Consider the following 20,713-nt stretch of genomic DNA (forward strand, 5'->3'; position numbering starts at 1 on the left):
TTTGCACTGATTTTTGTCTTATTTTGTGTTTTTGTCTCAGGGGTTAGGTTTATAATTATAATAGTATATAATAACCTGAGAGTTCTAGTCATTAACCAGTATGTATTAGATCCCTGTTGTGGATGATAACATTTTCTGTTCCTCTCCTTCTCAGCACTCAATGTTAGTTGACACCATCTTTTTTAATACTTAGTTTTAAATGATTATATATTCTGCCTTTTTTTTTGTGGTACTGGGGTTTGAACTCAGGACTTCACACTTGCTAAACACGTACTCTACCACTTGAGCCACTCTACTAGCCTTTTTTTTGTGTTGGGTATTTTCAAGATAGGGTCTCATGAATTATTTGCCTAGGCTGGCTTTGAACCACAATCCTCCTCATCTATGCCTCCTGAGTAGCTAGGATTAAAGATACAAGCCACTGGCACCTGGATAATATTCTGGCTTCTGTTATGTAATCTGCCAGCTTTAAATGACAACACTTGGTTCTCAGATATTCCATGTAAGGCAGTCAGTGAACTCACTCAACATCTCAGCTTTCCTTCCCATCCTATACCAACTATTATTCGTTGTATCATTCTACCTATAGCATCAAGGAATATCTTCCACATTTTATATTTGTGCGAGTCATAACTTTACAGTTGAGTATCATCAGTGTTCATCTCTAGTCCTGTTTTCCCAGTTTTCTTCATCATCACTTGCTTGCTGAAAAGCATCCTCAGAAGTTGCCTTAAGAATGGCTCAGGGATAAGCTGTGTGTGGTGGCACATACCAGTAATCCTAACACTCAGAAGGCTCAGGCAGGAGCCTGAGTTTGAGGCCAGCCTGAAGTCTGTAGCAAGATCAAGACCAGTTTGGCCTGCATAGGGATGCTCCTGTTACAAAAATTATTATTCATGTATTATTAAAAGTGGTAGTCTCACACTTGAAAGACGGTTTGTAGGATTATAGGCTTGAGCCACCATTGCCTGGTTTGGTAAAATTTTGAATAAACTCCCAACCCCAGGAGTTTGATTCTATCTAAAATTAAAAATAAAGATTCTTAGTGGGGTTTTTTTTCATAGTCACGATTTTTGTCTGAGTTGTTGAACATTTTTCTGGTGAATATCTTCCATGTATTGGTGAGTTTTGTTACTCTTTTCACACTTTTCTTATGGAACCTTTATGTTTATGTTGGGCAGCTTCCTTTTTAAACACTTTACCCCAAACAGGTTACTCTGCTTTATCTCCTCTCTTTATCCCAAGCCCTGAAACATGTGACAAGTAGCTGGTCCAGGAATATCCAGTTTGTCCTGGGAAAAGACCAATTGTTAATGTTGCAACAAAAAATTATTATTCAGGAGAATGGGAAATAAAGCCATTCATAGCAATGAACAGGTATGAAGGCTCCTCTGCCCCTCTGGTGGGAAGCCTCTTTCACTGAAGTATGTTTATCCTTTCTGGGAGCAACTCCAACTCTTTCTCTTTCTGAGACCCAGTTGGCCTTCTGAGCACTACTTCCATAATCAGCTTCTTATTGGTGCATGTTTTAGAGGTACAACTTTTTGTTTTTGCTTTTAAGCCTAACCCTCAGGGTCTATGTTGCCTCTCCATTGGTGGAATGAAGAAAGTTATGTGCAACAGGAACATTCGGAATGGAAGAGAATTATTATTGTTACTTAGAAAGCCTCTATATTAGAATTCTGCAGAGTGATAGAACCAGTAGGTTATGGACATAGAAATAAGACAGGGGCTCTCTTAGGGCCAATTGGGATCTGTAATCATGGTGGCTGAAAAGTCCCTTGGCAGGAAATCTGCAAGCTGGAGACCCTGGGATGCCAGTTAGTGTGGTTCAGTCCAAGTCCAAAGGCTTCAGAACCAGGGATGCTGATAGTGTCTCAATCTGAAGTCAAAGGCATTGGAGCTGTGGGGGCTGCTGGTGTAAGTCCTGGAATCCACAGGCCAGAGAGCCTCGAATTTTGATGTCCAAGAGCAGGAGAAGTGTGTTTCTCAGCTACAGGAAGGAGGGAGGGAGAGAGAGAGAGAGAGAGAAAGAGAGAGAGAGAGAGAGAGAGAGAGAGAGAGAGAGAGAGAGAGAGAGAGAGAGAGGACAATCCTCTTTTCTCTGCCTTTTTGGTTCCATCCAGGTCCCCCGATGACTGGATGGTATCTGCCCACACTGAGGGTGGATCTTCCTCACTTAGTCCACTAACTCACATGCCAATGTCCTCTGAAAACCCCTCACAGCCAGTAATGATGCTTTACCAGTTCTCTAGGTATTCATAACCCAGTCAATACCTAAAAGTAACTGTTATGGCCTCTTAATCTAATTATATGATGTACTAGTTTTGCATTTGCAAATCTGCAAATATATAAACATTAGATTTTACAAGTATTCAAAGTATGCATTGCACTGATAAGTCTGAGGCCTCGAAGCCCTTTGTGACACTCTAAATCAGACTAGGCCATATTAGTCCACAGACTCACTGCAGCCAACTAAGGAAGCATGTGGCCTGGCCCACCTGTGTTATAAGCCTTATCTGATCTGAGGTGCACTGCTGTAGATGGCAGCCTAGTTATCAGAATGGGGAAATATGTTATGCATTTTAGTAGGATTTGTTGTAAAATAATTAAAATTGAGAAAGTCTGAGTCACTTCCAGAGGTATACTTTGGAAAATGCTCTGCTGTACCCAGCACAGGATCCATGAGATATTAGTGTATATTAAAGTATATCTCATTTTCTTGTTTTATGAAGTGGTTAAATCAGTATTCTGTTTGATGCATTGAAAAAACTATAGCTACATTGGACTGTGCACCAATGTTATATTTTTACCAATAAAACACTAATAGCATTTCTTGTACGTATTTGTTAGGAAATTAATTTCCGTTAATTTGTTGTTTTGTGGAACAACTGTGATCATTGACCCCATGGCATTACGTGACTGAGGAATGGTGACACTGCCATCCTAATGAGGAATATTTGTTATGTAACATTTTCTGCCCTTTTTTTTTTAATGCTTACATTGGGATCTTTGAGCTTGTGAAAATGACCCTTACTCATTGGTTTCTGCTGGCCTGGCATCCATTCCCTTATTCATTTTTGTCCCAATAACTCAATATTTCTCCCCTACTCATGACCCCCAGGCCTCAGAAGAAGAATCACATTGTCTAGACTAAGAATTTCACAGTCATTAGTTCAAAGATGGACGTATAGTGTGGATTAGGCTAGAAATTACCTCCTGGATTTTTTATTGAGCTTTGGAGGGAATGACTTCCTCTCTTACTGGAGGAAAATCTAGAAAAAGACCTGAGACACTGCCGGGCACCCTTGATCTATCTATTTCTTCCCGTGATCTATCTATCTATTTAGAATTCAGCTAACACTAAAGAAGCAAAGTAAGAAGAAAGGAGTAGCAAATGGGTTCCTGCTCACATACTTTGAGCTTTGGATGAAGCTACTCATTAAGTACTAAGAAATAAATATTAAATCTCCTATTTACCAGGATCAGTGTAATTCTATTTTTAAAAATACTTAAGCCAGTCTGCATTGGATTTTCTAATATCTGTAACTGAAAAAAATCATAACCAATACACATTCATGGAGCAGAGTTCATGGAGGGTCAGTAAGTGTCCTCTGACTCCATGGCCAGTGCCTGACCCTGTGGGGGCACTGAAGCTGCCATCTCTTCCATGCTGGGGCCACATGCTCTTGATTCAAAGGCTTAGGGGAGCCATCCTGTTGGATGAGCCCCTAGGTTCATATGCCCATATTCTGTCTGGGAGGTGTCCAGCAGGAGGCTGGACACTGTGACACACCATTTATGCACAGGATGGGAACCTTTCCAGAAGGACACTGGATACCAGCAGGAAACTACTACAAAACAAGAATGCTAACAAAAAACAAACAAAAATAAAACCCATCTCAAAAATTCCACTTTAATATCATGGTAAGAGTCAACACTTGCAGTTGGAATCTTATTCTATTCAATCTAGAAAATGCTATGTTTTTCTCTCTTTCTCTTAACTGAGAAATAATGTATTGAATACCATTTAGCTGGCTAAATTTTACCTCCAGAGTGAAGGATCTTTATGAAGTCATATAGTTAGAGAATTTCAAAGAAAACCATAGTACAATGCAAGTAAGAATAATGAGGTGAGGAAATAATTGCTTTTCTAATTACTTAGTGGTAAATTCATTCATTGCAAGGCTTTGTATGAGAAAAGTCAGGGCTGGTAATTCTTCCACTTCTTCCTGGGAAATTTCCCACTATTTTGGAGTCAGGAGCAGCGTGAGTGAGGAGCTGTGTCCTCATTAATTGTGAAAGACAAAATACTAGTCTTCTTGCTTGAGTTCATATAGTTTGCAACATAATATTGTCCGTATTTCCCCATACTAAGCATCTTTTTGATGATTCCCTTTGGGTCCACCTTTCAAACTGTGATCATATGTTGTGAGAGGTTTCAGGTGTTTCTACTTCTGTAATAGTGCTAATGCCACAATGAAAACATTTGTGCAGGAAGGGTGGTTTTTGTTTTTTTTTTTTTTTTTTTCATCTCTGGTTGTTTCCTTGGAAAGATTCCAAAAGGATTGTTCTGTCAAAGGACATAGGCCTTTTAAGGGCTGTTGAGTTGCTTTTGAGAAAGAGTCCCATAAGCCGCATGAGATTATATATTTTTCAGACACAAAATATGTTCATTATTTAAACTGTGGAGAGAGAGATATTAGGAATAATAAAGTCTTTTCTGAAAAGCAGCAGTACTGCTCAGTATCAGAGGTCCTTTTATCTGAGAATATCAAAGCATTTCTTATGCTAAAACATGCAGCGAGATTTATACCTATATAGTTGGCTCTTCACACCCATGGGCTTGAATCCATGGATTCAACCAACTGTGGATTGAAAATATTCAAAAGAAAAAAATTGCATGTGTACTGAACACATACAGACTTTTTTCCATATCATTATTCCCTATACAACACAGTATGCCACTATTTACATATAGCATTTACATTGTATTAGGTAATACAAGTAACTTACATGTGATTTAGATGGAAGGATGAATATAGGTTTATATGCAAATATGCCATGTTATATCAGAGATCTGAGCAACTGTGAATTTTGCTGTCTGCAGAAGATTCTGGAACCCATCCCCCATAGATACCAAGAGACAACTATATAGCAAAGGGAATACATTCAGGTACTTGTCCAAACCAGTAGCCACAACAAAAGGAAGTCCAGATTGCTCAGTTTTTGTTGAAGATGCCCTGTACCCTCTCTCTTTCTCCATAACTGACTGTGATGTGAGAAAGTCCTTCTGTCATTGATTTTTGACCCTAGAAACTGTCTTTTCTAAGCTGGAGGAATGCTGCTCACTCCTGTGTGCAGATGCTTTTTGACAAATTCATTTGTAGAAGGGCTGCAAATGATCCTATTCTTACAGCTATGAAATGTAACTAGATTTTCATCTTTAAGGCATTTTCCAATTGAGTCACCTGGCTCCACATACATACCTGGTTAGGTCCTAGATGGTAGCTGGTGACTGTGTCACTTGCCTGGCAGACTCAACTAAGCTACCTGCCAAGGTACTGAGGCAGCTGCCTATACTCCCCCAGTTTGATTGAATGTTTAATTCATGACCATGGAAATAGCAGTCATTGTGCCTGACATTTACTAAGTGACTACTCTGTACCAGGCATTATCTTCACATACATGATCTTATTTAGTAATGCAGTAACCATACAAGATAGGTAGTGTTAATAGCTTCATTTTATCTCTGGGAAGAGTGAGGCCCAGAGAAATTAAGTACCTTGTCCATTGTCTCACAGTTAGTAAGCAATAAAGCCTGATGTCATTCACCAGACCAACTACATAATTTGTGAGTCCCAGTGCAAAATAAAAATATAGTCCCTTGTTAAAAAAAATGAGTAAGAACATAAAATGGCAACCGCAGAGCATTAAACCAAGCATGGCACCTTTCTAAGTGTGAGGTCCTGTGTGACTGCACAGTTTGCACCTCTATAAAGCATTCCTGCATGCACAGACAGGCTGTGTCCAGAATGCACACTTTTAACCAAATAGGGCTGAATGACACACAGTTTGGCAAAGACTTTGCCACATAAGTAACACTTGGAAGTTACTGTGTGTGTCTCAGGCCTAAGTTCTTTTTTAAATACTAGTTTTCTCTTAACAAAGGACTTGGAACTGTTTTCTACCTAAGGGGAAAGAATGCTGAGGCCCGTTTGGTCCTGCTAACTTGGAACAGTCTCTTTGTTTCTGGGTGTGTACTTGCTGGGCTGAAAGTCCCTCTTTTATTTCTCAGCCTCCGGTGACCTCTAGCTGCCCAAGAGACCCCCACACTTATAATTCAGCCATGGGCCCACCTAATTCATTGAGCCAACCCAGGTCAAGGTATAGACATTTTGTCCCTTGTCTGGATGCTGTGGGAGATCAGTGGAGTTTCCAGAAGAAAAATAGGAACCAATCATCTGTTTTTCCTAGGGCTCAGAAGCAATTCCTTCCCACATAAAACCACAGGGCAAGATAATAATTGCTAAATGATTACTGAGTTCCTACTTTGTCTAATGCTTCACAGGTATTTAATCTTCACATATAACTCATGCTTTGCATGTAACTCACTTATTCTTTAATTGTTATAAGGCAGGTACTCTGAGAGCCTCACATTTCATAGAAGCAGAGAGCGTGAGTCACTTGACCAAGACCTGAGAGACAGTAAATAGAAGAATCAGAGGAATCCATGTAGTCTCGAGTTCTAGAGCCCTGCTTGTAACCATCACACCTTACTTCATGCTTCCATCCAGACTTTTAGGTGGAGGGCAGGGCAACTTGACAGGCCCAGTACAACTAGAGCCAAAGTCCAGGGATGTGTTCATCCCCTCCATTGCTCAGAGAAAAGCTCTAAAGTTGAGAATTGTAGGATTTTTCTTGAGTGACAGAGTGGAGGGCCAAACAGTCTTTCCATGTAGGTCCCCGGAGGGATACACACAGGCCCACATGCATGGTACAGCATCACTCAAGAATGGCGATCATTTTATATTCACTATAAAGCAAATCGCCAGAGGAAGATGCCCTTAAATATACTTAAAGACTTATTTGAATATTATATTAGTGCCCTTGTTCAAGAATTTCACTTTAATTTTATGTTAGTGTTCTAGCCTGCAAAACATGTTATTACACTAATTTGACAATGTACAGTTTAGTATAGTACTTAGTATGGTATTATACTACAATTTAGTATAGTATTTTACAGTTTACTAATTTTTTTCATATTTTTCTTGAATGATTCCTGTATTAGGATTGGAGAGGTTAAGTGGATCTAAGGACAACTGGGTAGCATGAGGTAGAACTAGACCTAGAGTCTCCATTTCCTTGTTACTCTCTGGTGCTCCTTGGGTGATACTGACATGCCCTGGAAGCACAGTACCTTACCCTGGAGGTGTGTGGGGGGCTCCCTCTGAAAGCTGGAGAACATGTGTAGCACTTGAAAGGATTAAAGCTTCAATGCAGTGTGTTTCTTTCTAAGACACTCGGACTAAAAGAAAACCTATATTTCTTGAAATCAAGCAATTGTGAGATAGCAAAGTTAGACTCCTCAATGTCTCCACAAGTTTCGAGAGTGTTTCCAAGAGTCATCAGAAGCTTGTAAAAGGTGAAGCTGTAGAGACACGTTTGTTTCCTTTGCAATAGGGCTGGGATAATAAAGGGGAATGTTGGGTGAAATAATTTTGTCCAAGTTCCTGAAAGCTCTTGAGAAAAGTTCTGAGAGCTTTTCTGTGCATTTAATCAAAATTATGGTGAGTAAAAAAAATTTAAGATGAGGGACACCTTGCCTGAATACTCATTTAAGAAAAGGAAACTGTAATTTAGATAATATGTGATAAGAGGTTTGAATGATTCTGAACAGAAAATTGAGACAGAAAAATAGCCAAGTGACTCATTTTCAAAGGCAGAAATCAACAGTGAGCTCTGCAGACTCCACCATAGGAGGATGAATGATGGTTCAACCATCATTCTTTACCGTTCATCAACATCATTCTTTACTGTTCTGCATTCCCAAAGTACCTGTAACCATGAGGTACAAGTGAGGGGTGTAACTCACCCCTCATTGCGTGGATTCAGAAACAGCCCCTCAAGAGCTTCCCAAATTTGGCAGGATGGTGAGGTGACTGTCTTAGACACTGGTTAGCATAAGATTACAATGCTAATTGCTGTGAAAATGAATATCAATTAATTTGGCTCTCATCCTATGGAAATTGTGTTAACACTAAAAATCTTTTTCTTTCAGTAATATTTTTCTTAGCCTCAGCCATATAGAGCATGCCTAATACTCACTGTACATGAGTTGTTTATGTAATGGCAAAAAAATTTTTTTTGGTGGTACTAGGGACTGAACCCAGAGCCTCATGCATTCTAGGCAAGTCCTTTACTATTTGAGCTATATCCCAGCCTGTAATTGTAAAACCTTAAGAGACTAAATGTTGGTATTTTCAAAAACTATTTGAAATTTATACTAATAGAATTCTTAAACATCCATTTCACCAACAAAATTTTATTTAGCACTATTTTACTTCATGTGAATTATGGTGGGTGGAGAGGTAGAACTTAGAGATGGTGTGGAGTTCCCAGTAAAGCAGAAGATCCAGGCACAGCTATACTTCACTGTCAGTAGGAGAAAAAGACATAGTCTGCTTCTCTGTTCTTTACTGCCAGGCTTCCTAGGGTAGGGCTGGACAAATCATAGGTCCTTTCAGAATGTGTACTATACTACATTTCCTTGTTAATGTGCAGTGCCCATCACTCTAGTGAAGCAGATGTTGAAGGCAGCCACAGTCTGTCCAGGTGAAGAGTATGCCATGGGATAGGACTGTAAAGGAGAAGCTCTTGTCTAATCTAAACAGGCAAGAGTGAAACCTTTCCAGGTGTTCAGGTTCCCCAAACTAATCATGTCCACGATATTTGGTATTTCTGAAGAGGAACAGTACCATTTTCCATCAGAAATGCAGTTCTGAGTGACCACAGATTTCTTAAAAATGTATTGAGAGCTAGGAAACTTTGAAACTATTTACAAGGAGGGAAGCAAGAGAAGAAATTGAACCATGGTTTGGATAGTATAGAACCTTAGAAATGAAATTCCAGTGCCTAAGACTCAAAGTGGAGAATGTACAGATTTAAAAAAAAATCTGTGGGTTCTTTGGTCGATACTCTACTTTCTCTTCCACCTCACCACTTTCCTTCTCTTTCTAATATTTCTCACCAGGGTATGGGAATATTGCTCCAAGCACTGAAGGAGGCAAAATCTTTTGTATTTTATATGCCATCTTTGGGATTCCACTCTTTGGTTTCTTATTGGCTGGAATTGGAGACCAACTTGGAACCATCTTTGGGAAAAGCATTGCAAGAGTGGAGAAGGTCTTTCGAGTGAGTACTACATCTGTTTAAACCTTAACTACTGTGATCCGGTTAGCTTTAGTTTAACAGGGTGTAGAGGCATTATCAGAAGCATCATTCTCTTTTAATAAAATAGTTTAATGTTTTGATCATGTTTTCTGGTTTGGCCCATGGCAGATAGAGGCATGGTACCTTTATGCCTTTCTCTTGCATAGCTTCCTACTTTATAGTAGTAATTCTGGAATCACAGCACAAGCCTATTAAGTATGAATTTACCAACATAGATCTTCTGAAGAGATGGGGCACACGTGGTGTCTTAGTCTGTTTATGCTGCTATCACTAAATACCAGAGACAGGATGCTTTATAAAGAGCAGAAATTTATTTCTCACAGTTTGGAGGCTGTGAGTCCAAGATCAAGGTTTGGATGTCTAGGGATGGGCTTATTGTCTCCTTTTAAGATGACGCTTTATTGCTGTGACCTCTGGAAAGAAAGAACCCCGAGTGCTCATGTAGCAGAAGGGATTGAAGGGGAAAATGGCATAACTCTTCATGAAGCATCTTTAATAAGACCCTTCATTCCATCCATAAGTGAGGAGTCCTCCTGACCTGATCACATTTTAAAGACCCTGCCTCTTGATACTATCAAGTTTAAGTTTTAACACCTGAATTTTGGAGAGGATCCACTCAAGCCATAGTACTCAGCTTCTCCTTTAAAGATGGTAGGTGGTTTCCTTAATGTTATTGCAATGAAGTAGAGCAATGAAAATGCAGCCATTGTGTTACTGGAACTCCTTCCCTCCATTTTGTTTCTATGTACAGTACCTCCAGGTGGATTCTGGCTTTTTCCAAAAGCTGGCCTTCTGTGAGCTCTACTCTGTGCTTTGCTGCTTTCTCCTCATGGCTCCACTCTATTTTGCCTCCCACTGTTGGGTGTTCCTTTAGCGACCAATGCCCACCAATGCAATACTTATGTAAGGTATTGAGGGTTGTTACCATCTTAGTGAGTTTTTGTCTGCTTGGGAATGTTAATGTCCCTTTAAAGAAGGGACACAAATCTCAATTCAAGGAATTTGCTTCCTAAATAGAACATGGGTGGATGTGATTGCACCGAGGTTGCCAATGACCTTTGACCTCACACCCATTCGATTCCACAGAATTCTTATCCTTACTTAGTCTTACTCAGTATTGATCCAATTCTCAAGTCTTCCTGACCTTCATTGGAGAATTCTTTCTCATGATGACTTAATTTTTGAAAATGAAATTTTGAGAACTTTTTCAGAATCTAGCAACAAATGAACAAAGATAGATGAGTGATAAGCTCAACAGCAGTGCATTTTGTCCCTCTCTGAGATAAGAACCATCAGACTTTTAGATTAAGGCTGTACCTCAAATCCTGGTTTATACTTCTCTTTAGAAGAATGCAAAGGAGCTCCAAGGTGGGCAGCTTTAGGGTTTGTTTGTTTAGTAGAGGGCAAAGAATAAAGCACCATAGGTAAGTGATAGTCATATTTATAAGCTCAGCGATACTGGGAAAGCTGTCTTAATTTTCTAATTAGCAAAGTGGATAGAATGTGAGTCTATTTTATAAGATTTTGTTGATGACTAAATTAAATAATGTATGGGAAAGAGCTTGGCAAAGGGTCAGACATGGAGAGTTCAGAGTTTCTGTATGTCTGTCCTGAGAGAAGACCTTGTTGGCTGGCTATCCTCTCACTGAGGTTTTATCTGAATAACTCCCTGTGTATGAATTTTTCTGGAATGTCCCACAGCCTTTGTTCCCTGGGTGCTGGATGGCCAGCCAGTCTCATTTGAGCATGCCTCTGGCTGCTCAGTGGTCACCATGGAAACCATGGTGCTCAGCTTCCTGCTCTTCAGATGTTTAGGTCTTTCCAACCCAGATACTGCAGCACCATCTTCAAGACCTGTTTTGAACTCATTGGAGGTGCCTCTTAGCTGTCTGTATGGCCCTTTGAGTTAGAGAAAAGTGGATCTGGCTGATTGAACACTATGAAGCACATGAGTGGTCACATGGAGAAATGAATGATCTGGCATTTTAATGTTATGTAGCTTCTCTCACTCGTTTTTCTTAGTTGTAGAAGATGAGGTTGGGTTACATGCTTCTCAAATCTCCCTTGGCAAAACAAACAAGATTCGTTACTGCACTCTAAATGAGGAAAGAGTTTGCCATCACTTTACTACATCTGCTATCAAGTTGGAAATTTAGCTCTCTCCCCTTAATGTGTTTTAAATGACAAGTTGAGTGTGCTGTTCTCCTTAAAGCTGCTTCTGAATGTGTCATTCAGTATACTCTGAGCAGGACCTTAAAAATCTCACATTCCAGTTTTATTCTCATGGTCCACTTGTAGGTGCTTGCAGTGCCACCAAATACCAGGAGCTGGGCTGGAAGAATAACTCAAGTAATAGAGCCCATGTGAGATCCTGGGTTCATTCTCCTCAAGGAAAAAGCAAGCAAACAAACAGAAACAAAACAAAACAAAAAAACCAACCACACATAAAAATAAAAATAAAGTGGAAGCTCTTCAAGAAAGTGAGACTGACATATATTACTGAATTGGCATCACAGGGGATATATTTGGTGCATGCTGGAGAGAGGACTTTTGGAAGGGATGACTGAATTTCCTGAAAATTGAAACAACTGATCCTACAACAGCTTGCTTATTGTGTGTAATGCTTTTTTTTTTTATTCATATGTGCATACAAGGCTTGGGTCATTTCTCCCCCCTGCCCCCACCCCCTCCCTTACCACCCACTGTGTGTAATACTTTGATTAAAAAAAAAGAAAGTCTTCAAGCTCTTGGCCATTCGTTTAACTGCACTTAAAAGGCCAGTGATTTTGAAGTGATTACTTGAGGAATGAAAATTGTATAAACCAACACAGCATGGGGTTGTGAATTTTCAGTTCTCCTGGGAAAGGTTCATTAAAAAATCTGCATATGATTATTAAGCCTTTTTCTTCATCTGTTAGGATTTCTGTTAGCTTGGGAAGAGAGGATTTTTTTTTTTTTTTTGTGGAGTTAAAAAAAATGAAATCAGTCTTCTAGGTGTCTGTACTCTGAGGTGACTGATTTGGATTATTTAAACATATCCCAGGTTGGAGCCTCATTTTGAAGAACTGCTGAGGGTTCTGTATTCTTTAGGAATGCCCTTGGCTGCAGAATTATAGAATGCCTGGCTGTTGGAGTTCTTATGGAGTGAATAAATAAGCACGCTTTCTTTTTCTGTGGAGTTCAGAAGTAGTTGAGAACTAGAAGTGTCAGAGATCAAAATGTCAGCGTTATCGCTGAGAAGAACATAGCTTTAGCTGAGTTGCCAAAAGGACTTACTGGTTTTCTATTGCTGTGCAGCAAGTTACTACAAATAAGTGGCCACGAACAGAGAAGCTTGAGACAACACCCACTTATTATATCATAGCTCTGCAGGTCAGAAGTTTGGTGGGCTTGGATGGTCGTGTTATGTTCAGGGTATCACAAAGCCAAGATCAAGGTGTTAGCCAGACTGGGATCCAGATCTGGGGAAGAATCTGCTTTCAAGTTAATTCAGATTTTGGCAAAAAAAAAAAAGTTTTGCTTTCTGTTGGTTTTCTCAGCTTCCTCCACATTCTTTGACACCCAAGCACCTTTAACTTCAAAACCTGAAAGGGTGCATTAAATCTTTGTCATGCCTGTGTCTCTGTCTTCTCCTCTGGCCCAGCTGGAGAATGCGCTCTGCTTTTAAGGGCTCAGGTGATTACATCAGGTCCAAGAGATAATCTCTCTATCTTAACGTCACCTGTACCATGTCATATCACACAGCAGCAGGAGTGATAGCTTATTATACCACAGGATCTGGGAATTTGGGTGGTCTGTCTTTGGTGGTATTTTAGACATTATGCTTCTCACACATTCTTGAGTCATAGACGCATAGGTAGCACAGGCCTTCTCCACAAAGACACCAACCTTGCTACATCATAGAGACCAAAATGGAGTACATTTTTTTGCAGGAAGGTGGTTCCAAATGGTAGGAGGAGGGGACTGAACTGAAGGTGCTCAGTTTGTAAATCCACCAGGGAAGTCACAGTGGGATGGAGGCTTAGAGTGTTACTCTAGGTAAAGACCCTCCACGTGGGGCACAAAGCCAGGTACATGGACGTGCCCTTCAATACTGATTAATAGTGGGTTCAGAATTTGGACACTTATTTGTTTCACCTAGAAAAAAGCCTGGAGGTAGGTTGTTTCAGGTTTGGTGTATCAACTCCACAGTGTACACAGGTTTGTTCTCTCTTTGTGCTCTGTTCTCCTTGGCATGTTGTCTCTTTATCCTCAGGCTTATCACCTCATGGTTGCAAGATGGCTGCCATAGAAACAAATATCATAATTTTACCGAACCACATTTAAGGCAGGATAAAAGAGACACCTCTTTAAAAAAAGACTTTATTTTTTAGAGCAGTTCTAAAACTGCAAAGTTGAGAGGAAGGTACTTACATTTTCCATATATAACCTGCCCCCTATTATCAGTCCCCTCCCAGAGTGGTGCATTTGTTATAATTGATGATCCTACACTCACACATCATTATTACTCAAAGTCCATATTTATATTAGCTTTCACTCTTGATGTTCTACATTTTGTGTTTGGGTAAATGTGTAATGACTGGTATCTACCATTATGGTATAGCATTTTCACTGTCCTAAAACCCCTCTGTGTTCTGCTGTTCATCTGTACCTCTCCCCAACTCCTAATAAAAACTTATCTTTTTTTCTGTCTCCATAGTTTTACCTTTTCTAGAATGTCATATAGTTGGAATCATGCAGCATGTAGCCTTTTCAGATTGGCTTATTTCAATAAGTAATATGCATTTTTAAGTTTCTTCCATATCTTTTCATGGCTTGATAGCTCATCTCCTTGTAGTGCTGAATAATATTCCATTTTCTGTATGTTCCTGGCTTATTGATCCCTTCACCCACCAAAATACATCTTTGGCTATTATGAATAAAGATGCTATAAATATCCATATTCAGGATTTCATATGGGCATAAATTTTCAATTCCTTTGGGTATATTGTGTGATTGTTTAGTTATAAGAACCTACCATATCCTTACCATTATTCGGCATTGTCTGGATAATGGCCATTCTAACAAGTGTATAGTGATATCTCTTTGTTGTTTTAATTTGAAATTCCCTAATGACATGTGAGATGGAATATCTTCTCATATGAGCTTCTACTTACCTCCTTTAATGAGGCGTCCATTACTGTCTTTGGCCCATTTTCAATTGAGTTGTTTGTTTTCATATTGTTGAGTTTTACAAATTCTTTGTTTGTTATGGATAGAAGTCCTTTATAAGATATGTCTTTTGAAAATATTTTCTTCCAATCTGTGGCTTTCTTTTCATTTTCTCAAGAGTGTCTTTTGTAGAGCAAAAAAATTTAATTTTAATAAGGTCATACTTACTATGCCAAAAGGTCATTACCAATACCAAGATCATGTGGGTTTTCTTCTATGTTTCTACAAGTTTCATACTTGTACATTGTACATGTAGGTCTGTGATCTGTTTTGAGTACACTTTTGTGAAGGGTATAAGGTCTATGTCTACATCCATTTTTTTCAGTGTGAATGTCCAGTAGCTCCAGTACCATTTGTTGAAAAGACTGTCTCAACTCCATTTTATTGCTTATGTTGTTTTGTCAAAGATAAATTGATTATACTTATATGGATCTATTTCTGGACTCCCTATTTTGTTCCATTAATCTATTTATTCTTTTACCAATACCAGACTCTCTTAATTAGTACAACCTTGAAGTCATGGACTATCAGTTCTCCAACTTTCTTCTTCTTCAATATTGTGGTGACAGGGACTCCTTCTATAGGAGAAAAATTTTTCTTAGAGGTTACCTTGCAGACTTCTTTTTCTGTATCATTGGCCAGAATTGGATTACATGATCATTCCCACGTGCAAGGGAGGTAAGGAAAGCAAGTATCCAACAGAGGACAATGGAATTGACTTAGACCAATAATTCTTGAAATGTGATCTTGACTTCCTGCACCAGCATCCCCTGGAAACATGTTAGACATGAATAATCTTGGAGGAGTTGGAGCCCAAGAATCTTGATATCAAGATCTCCAGGTGATTCTGACACCTGCAAAGTTTGAGAACCCCTGTTATAGAGGAATGTGTTTTATTTATTGAAGTGGAACTCATTAATCTGATGAACAAAATTAGAATTCTGTTAGAAAAGAATGAATCAAGGTAAGCAAATGATAGTGTCTGCCACAGGCATCAATCTGTAGGTAGCCATGCTGATCACTTATAGAGAAGCTGTCTTCTTTCTCTCTTGTCATAAATTATGTGATCTTGGGGATCCTTGAATTAGTTAGGAGAGGGTGGATGAAACAACCCTAGCTTACTTTCACCCCTGCTAGGTCTATTAATACCCAGGAAAGTCCGACGGCTTTAGGGTTTACCATAGCATGAGAGGATTGGAAATTGCATGTTGGTTCTGTAGAGTTTTTGCAGCCAGGGAGAGCACATTGTCCTGAACTAGACACATTGACTCCACCCAACTGCAAAGGGGACGTGGACTGCGTTGTTTCATCTCCAAATAGGGGAAGAGATGGGGAAATTGGTGAATATTAAGAAATGTCATAAGTGTTTTTATGGATGTACTCCTGCATCCTTCTCTAGGGTGACAAGCATCCTGGGAATTTAGATAGAGGTAGCCTATGCATCCATTTTTGGGAACTGTTATTATTATGAAACTCATTCACTTCACGTCTGAGAAAATGAAGCCTATGATTTGTTAAGACACTTGTCTGGAGCCATACAATGAGTTGGTGGTAGAACTTGGGTTTGAACCAATAAACTTGCCTTAACCTCTTACAGGTAGGCCAAAAATATTTACTGTCAGATAGACTGTATTAATCTACCTCATGAAGCCAATATGGACTTTGAGATCTTTCAGCATACCATACTAATTAATGTAAAAGAAATTTGTCCTGGGTTTCCAGGGGGGACATTTGGACAGTTAGCAAGAAAGGATGATTACTTGGGATTAAGCAGGGATGGTACCAAATTCCAAGGCAGGTTTTGGAAGTGAGCAGCCTCTCTCTTCCTTGCTGTGGGGCTGGCTATGGTGCTGAGCCAGGCCTACTGACACTTGATAGGATGCTATAGGAAAACTGGCCAAATTTTGGGCCAGATCCCGTTTTCTTGCTCTGAGCTGGACTTTGGTATCTGGGAACAGGCAGCTCCTTCTTTTTATTAGGCTGAGCAACAAGCTTTCTGATATTTTCCCTAAAACCAATGGGCAATCTGTTTTTTTTTCCTTCTTTGGTCTTTCTTCCCAAAGTTATGGCAGAAATGTTTATTTGCCTTTAGACCCAAGAGGGTCTGAGTATAGCTTACAAATAACTCATTAATCTAGACTTAGTGCCATGATTATGTGGGGACTTTAGAGCCTGCCAAATGCTCTCCTGGGTGTATAAGACAGGGTGATGACAGTCTCACTCTGCTGATGATGTTCAGCCAGTGGGCTTATCCATCACTGTGGATACAAGAAGGGACAGGTGGAGGTGGGTAGACTCTTGGAGTCCTCTGCCACATGCCTGGCATGAGTCAAGGGTTGGAAGAATGCACTTGGCAGGAGGCTTCTGTTTCTCACAAGGTATCTTTGAGCGTGCACCCTGCAGCAAAGGAGTTGACATAAAATTATTATTATTTATTGCAGATAAAAATCCCTGCTTTAAGGTACTAGAGAAAAGGTTAGATCAAAAAGAATTAACCTAGAAGGTAACACCCACGCACAGGAAATCAATGTGAATCAATGCCCTGTATAGCTATCCTTATCTCAACCAGCAAAACCCCTTGTTCCTTCCTATTATTGCTTATACTCTCTCTACAACAAAATTAGAGATAAGGGCAAAATAGTTTCTGCTGGGTATTGAGGGGGGGAGCGGGAGGGGGTGGAGTGGGTGGTAAGGGAGGGGGTGGGGGCAGGGGGGAGAAATGAACCAAGCCTTGTATGCACATATGAATAATAAAAGAAAAATGAAAAAAAAAAAGTCCCTGTTTTAGGAATTGGATATTATTTTCAGCTCCGGGTGTTCAACCACAGCTTTCAATTCCTATTAGCAGTGAAAATGTTCATTGTGTATTAGTTATGCACACCAGCATTGTATACAAATAGATAGGGGAGAAGGACAAGGCAGTGGGCTGAGTTTTTAGTCTTAGAAGGGGCTGCAGTTTAGTAGTACAGAAAATATGTGATATTGGTGACCTTTGATTTATAACTTGGTGAGCATGCCCATGTGTGCATATGTGTCTGTGTCTATAGCACCTGTACTAGCACATGGCATATCTTAATTCCTGGCAAATAACTGAGTAGGATGAATGATACATGGGTAATGTAAGTTTATTTTTATCTGAGAGAAGATTCTGGTTTTAATGTAAACAACTGCTTTCTTACTTTCCCTAAGGGGAGGTAATTGTTTTAAAATGCAAAAAAAAATGTTAAAGCTTTATCAACCAGATCTCTTCCAAATTAGTTTAGGGATATTATCTAGCTGTAATGATGGGCCCAGAATGTACATTTGGGATGGCCTACATAAATGACATCCATAAAACTGACTCCACAGTATCTCATAATGACCGCCCGCCCGTGACACAGTTTTTCCATGGATGGTCCTTTCCTTTCTCCCTTCCTCTAATGCAGGGTTGCTCAGTGTCAGTGCACCTGCCATTTTGGTTTGTTTAATTCTTTATTATGGGAGCAAAACAGTTAGTAGCATCCTGGAGTTTTCTCAGTAGATGCCCTATTATCACTGTCTCTAGACCTAACTAAACATCTTCTCAGGGGTAAAATTACCCCAGTTAAGACCCGTGGCTGAACTGGAATGTAAGAGTGTAAGTAGTCAATTGCCGCACAGGCCCTGAGGTCCTTGCCCCAGCCCCATCCCAATATTCCGTCTATGTCTCTGTCAATGGTTCTACCTGTTTCTTCATGCAGGCACCATTTCCTACTCAGAAGTGTCCTGTCTCAGCTGAGTCCTTAAAGAGGACGTCAGAGAATAAAATCGTTTTTCACCCAAGAAGAAAAAATGCCTGGAGGCTTGATTTTAATGAGTAGACATAAAGATCGATTGTTCTGCTGTGATTCTTCAGTAGGCCAACATCTCTCGGCACTCACTTAGCTGACCCAGTAGGGACTAATTTAACATAAGATTCTTCTTCTTTCTCAGCTTATTTTTAATAACTGGACACTGTCCCCCTCATGTTTCCTGTTGCCTTCTGAGATACTATAGGAGGCTTTAATGGCCTTTAAAATGCATTTCAATCTTTTCTATAAACACTAACGTGATCAAACTCTGCCTAAAATATAACTACTTAAAACACTGCTTGGATAGGATTTAACATTTGGACATTTTAAAGGTAACATTTTCTTTCTGGCAAATGCTTATCACAGGTAACTTTGGGAATGTGATTGTTCCTTTGTGTGGGAAAATACTCATGAACTCTATATGCAGGGTTCTTTGTTAGGAACACTGAATTTGTCATTTGCCCAACGGGATTTGGTTGAGGTCAGACTAGGGATTCTAGTACCTCAGTATCAAAGTCTAGAGATAAATTGCTTATCTGTTTTGAAGGTTTTTATGGGATAGACACTAGGCTATAGGCTTTACCCAGAGTAAGCTCTCTGACAACCCTCTCTGTCTTCCTGATTCCATGAGATCAAAATATTTTGATTGGTTCTGTGATCTGTCCAAGGTCATCCAGCCTGTAAGTGATAGTCAATGACTATAGACCAGGTCCCCTGGCCCAGAGTACATACATAGACTTAGCCATTTCATTAAACTTCCTTCCTCCTTTCTCTTGCTATGCAAGGATAGCATCTGATGCTCAACAGGAACCTTTATCAAAGGTTTGTTGAGACCTAAGGACAAATAAAAAGGGTCAGTTCTGAGAAAGTTGATAGTGGTCTTATCTTTATTCACTTTCAAAGGATTTAACTTAATTCTGTCAGTTCACTGAATTGGATCATAGTCTCTGGTTCTCTGTTTCTCTCTTTCTCTTTTTTGAGATAAGGTCTTAATATGTAACCTAGGATGGCCTTGAACTCATGATCCTCCTGCTGCAGCCTCCTGAGTGCTGGGATTGCAAGCATGAATAAACATGTCCAGCAATCATTGGGCGGCAACTTTTTTTTCTTACAGTGCTAAGAATCAAACCCAGGGCCTGCTGCATGCCAGGGACACGCTCTACCATTGAGCTGCATTCCCACCTTCCTCTGATTCTTCATCAGAAGAATCTGCTAGGATTTAGATGGCCTCTTGCTCATGTCTCACACTGCTATGCAACCAGTACAAAGTGGATTTATGAGAGGGGCCTCCATGGTCCTGATGGCTGACTCCTTCTGGCCTACCTCCACAAGAGCACTCACCAGGCAGAGAAATTTCTGTACTCTGTGTTCTTCCACTCCATGCTCCACTTGGTACAACCCACTCAGTGCTGGAAGAAGAGGAAACACACAGCTCAAAGCCAAGCCTCCTGGGGAGCTGAGCCAGCTGGCCTTCCCTCCAAAAGCATCCTCCTGTTTTTAGGCTCATCAGCTAGCCTCAACCTCTACTTCAGTGGTTTTGAGGACAAAATTCTCAAACTTGGTCCTTGAAACATCTCCAACTGCTGCTGCAGCCTTTTTTTCCTTTCCTGAGTGACAAGTGGTACGTGCAGATGGTGAGTGAAAAGTAACTGCTTACTAATGGGAAGCAGGTGACAGGACTGTTTGTCCCTGTGACCTTTAAGCTCATGCCTTGATCCTCATTCTCTTTTATTTTGGCAATACTAGGTTTGAACTCAGGGCTTTGTGCTTTCCAGGCAAGTGCTCTACCACTTGAGCCATGCCTTCAGCCCTTTTTGCTTTTGGCATTTTTTGGAATAAGGTTTTGCATTTATGCCAAGGCCAGTCTGGACTGTGATCCTCTTATTTACACCTCTTGAATACTGGGATGACAGGCATTGCACTACTAGGCTCAACTTTTATTGATTGAGATGGAGTCTCATGAACTTTTTGTCTGGGCTGACTTTGAACTTTAGTCCTCCCAATCGCTCCCTCTCAAGTAGCTAGGATTACAGGCTTGAGGCATAGCGCCTAACTTTGATCCTCGTTCTTCTAGTAAAGTCCTTGCCAACTCTTGGTAGGTGTTGTGGATCAATGACAACCCATTGAAACAAAGCCTTGCTGCACTATAAGGAGAGAACCTACAAGGTGTGCAAGTTTAATTCAGTGATTTTTTTAGGTTGACTGGTCTCAGTGTTAATATCCATGTCAAGGGGTCCACC

At 40.1% G+C, this 20,713-nt stretch overlaps 1 protein-coding gene across 7 annotated transcripts in view; it reads left to right on the forward strand.

Moving 5' to 3' along the window:
* The window catches only part of Kcnk10 (potassium two pore domain channel subfamily K member 10), a 129,955-nt gene that overhangs the window by 77,434 nt on the left and 31,808 nt on the right, over positions 1–20,713 (forward strand). For 6 of the 7 annotated variants that reach the window (XM_074067385.1, XM_074067381.1, XM_074067382.1 and 3 more), the window contains one exon: positions 9,254–9,414. In XM_074067385.1, coding sequence (XP_073923486.1) covers positions 9,254–9,414 — 161 coding nt within the window. Of the gene's footprint in view, positions 1–9,253; positions 9,415–11,751; positions 17,244–20,713 lie in introns of those variants that run through there. The other variant, XM_074067387.1, reaches the window with a different exon arrangement.

This window comes from Castor canadensis, chromosome 3 (assembly GCF_047511655.1).
Source record: "Castor canadensis chromosome 3, mCasCan1.hap1v2, whole genome shotgun sequence".
Lineage (NCBI taxonomy): Eukaryota > Metazoa > Chordata > Mammalia > Rodentia > Castoridae > Castor > Castor canadensis.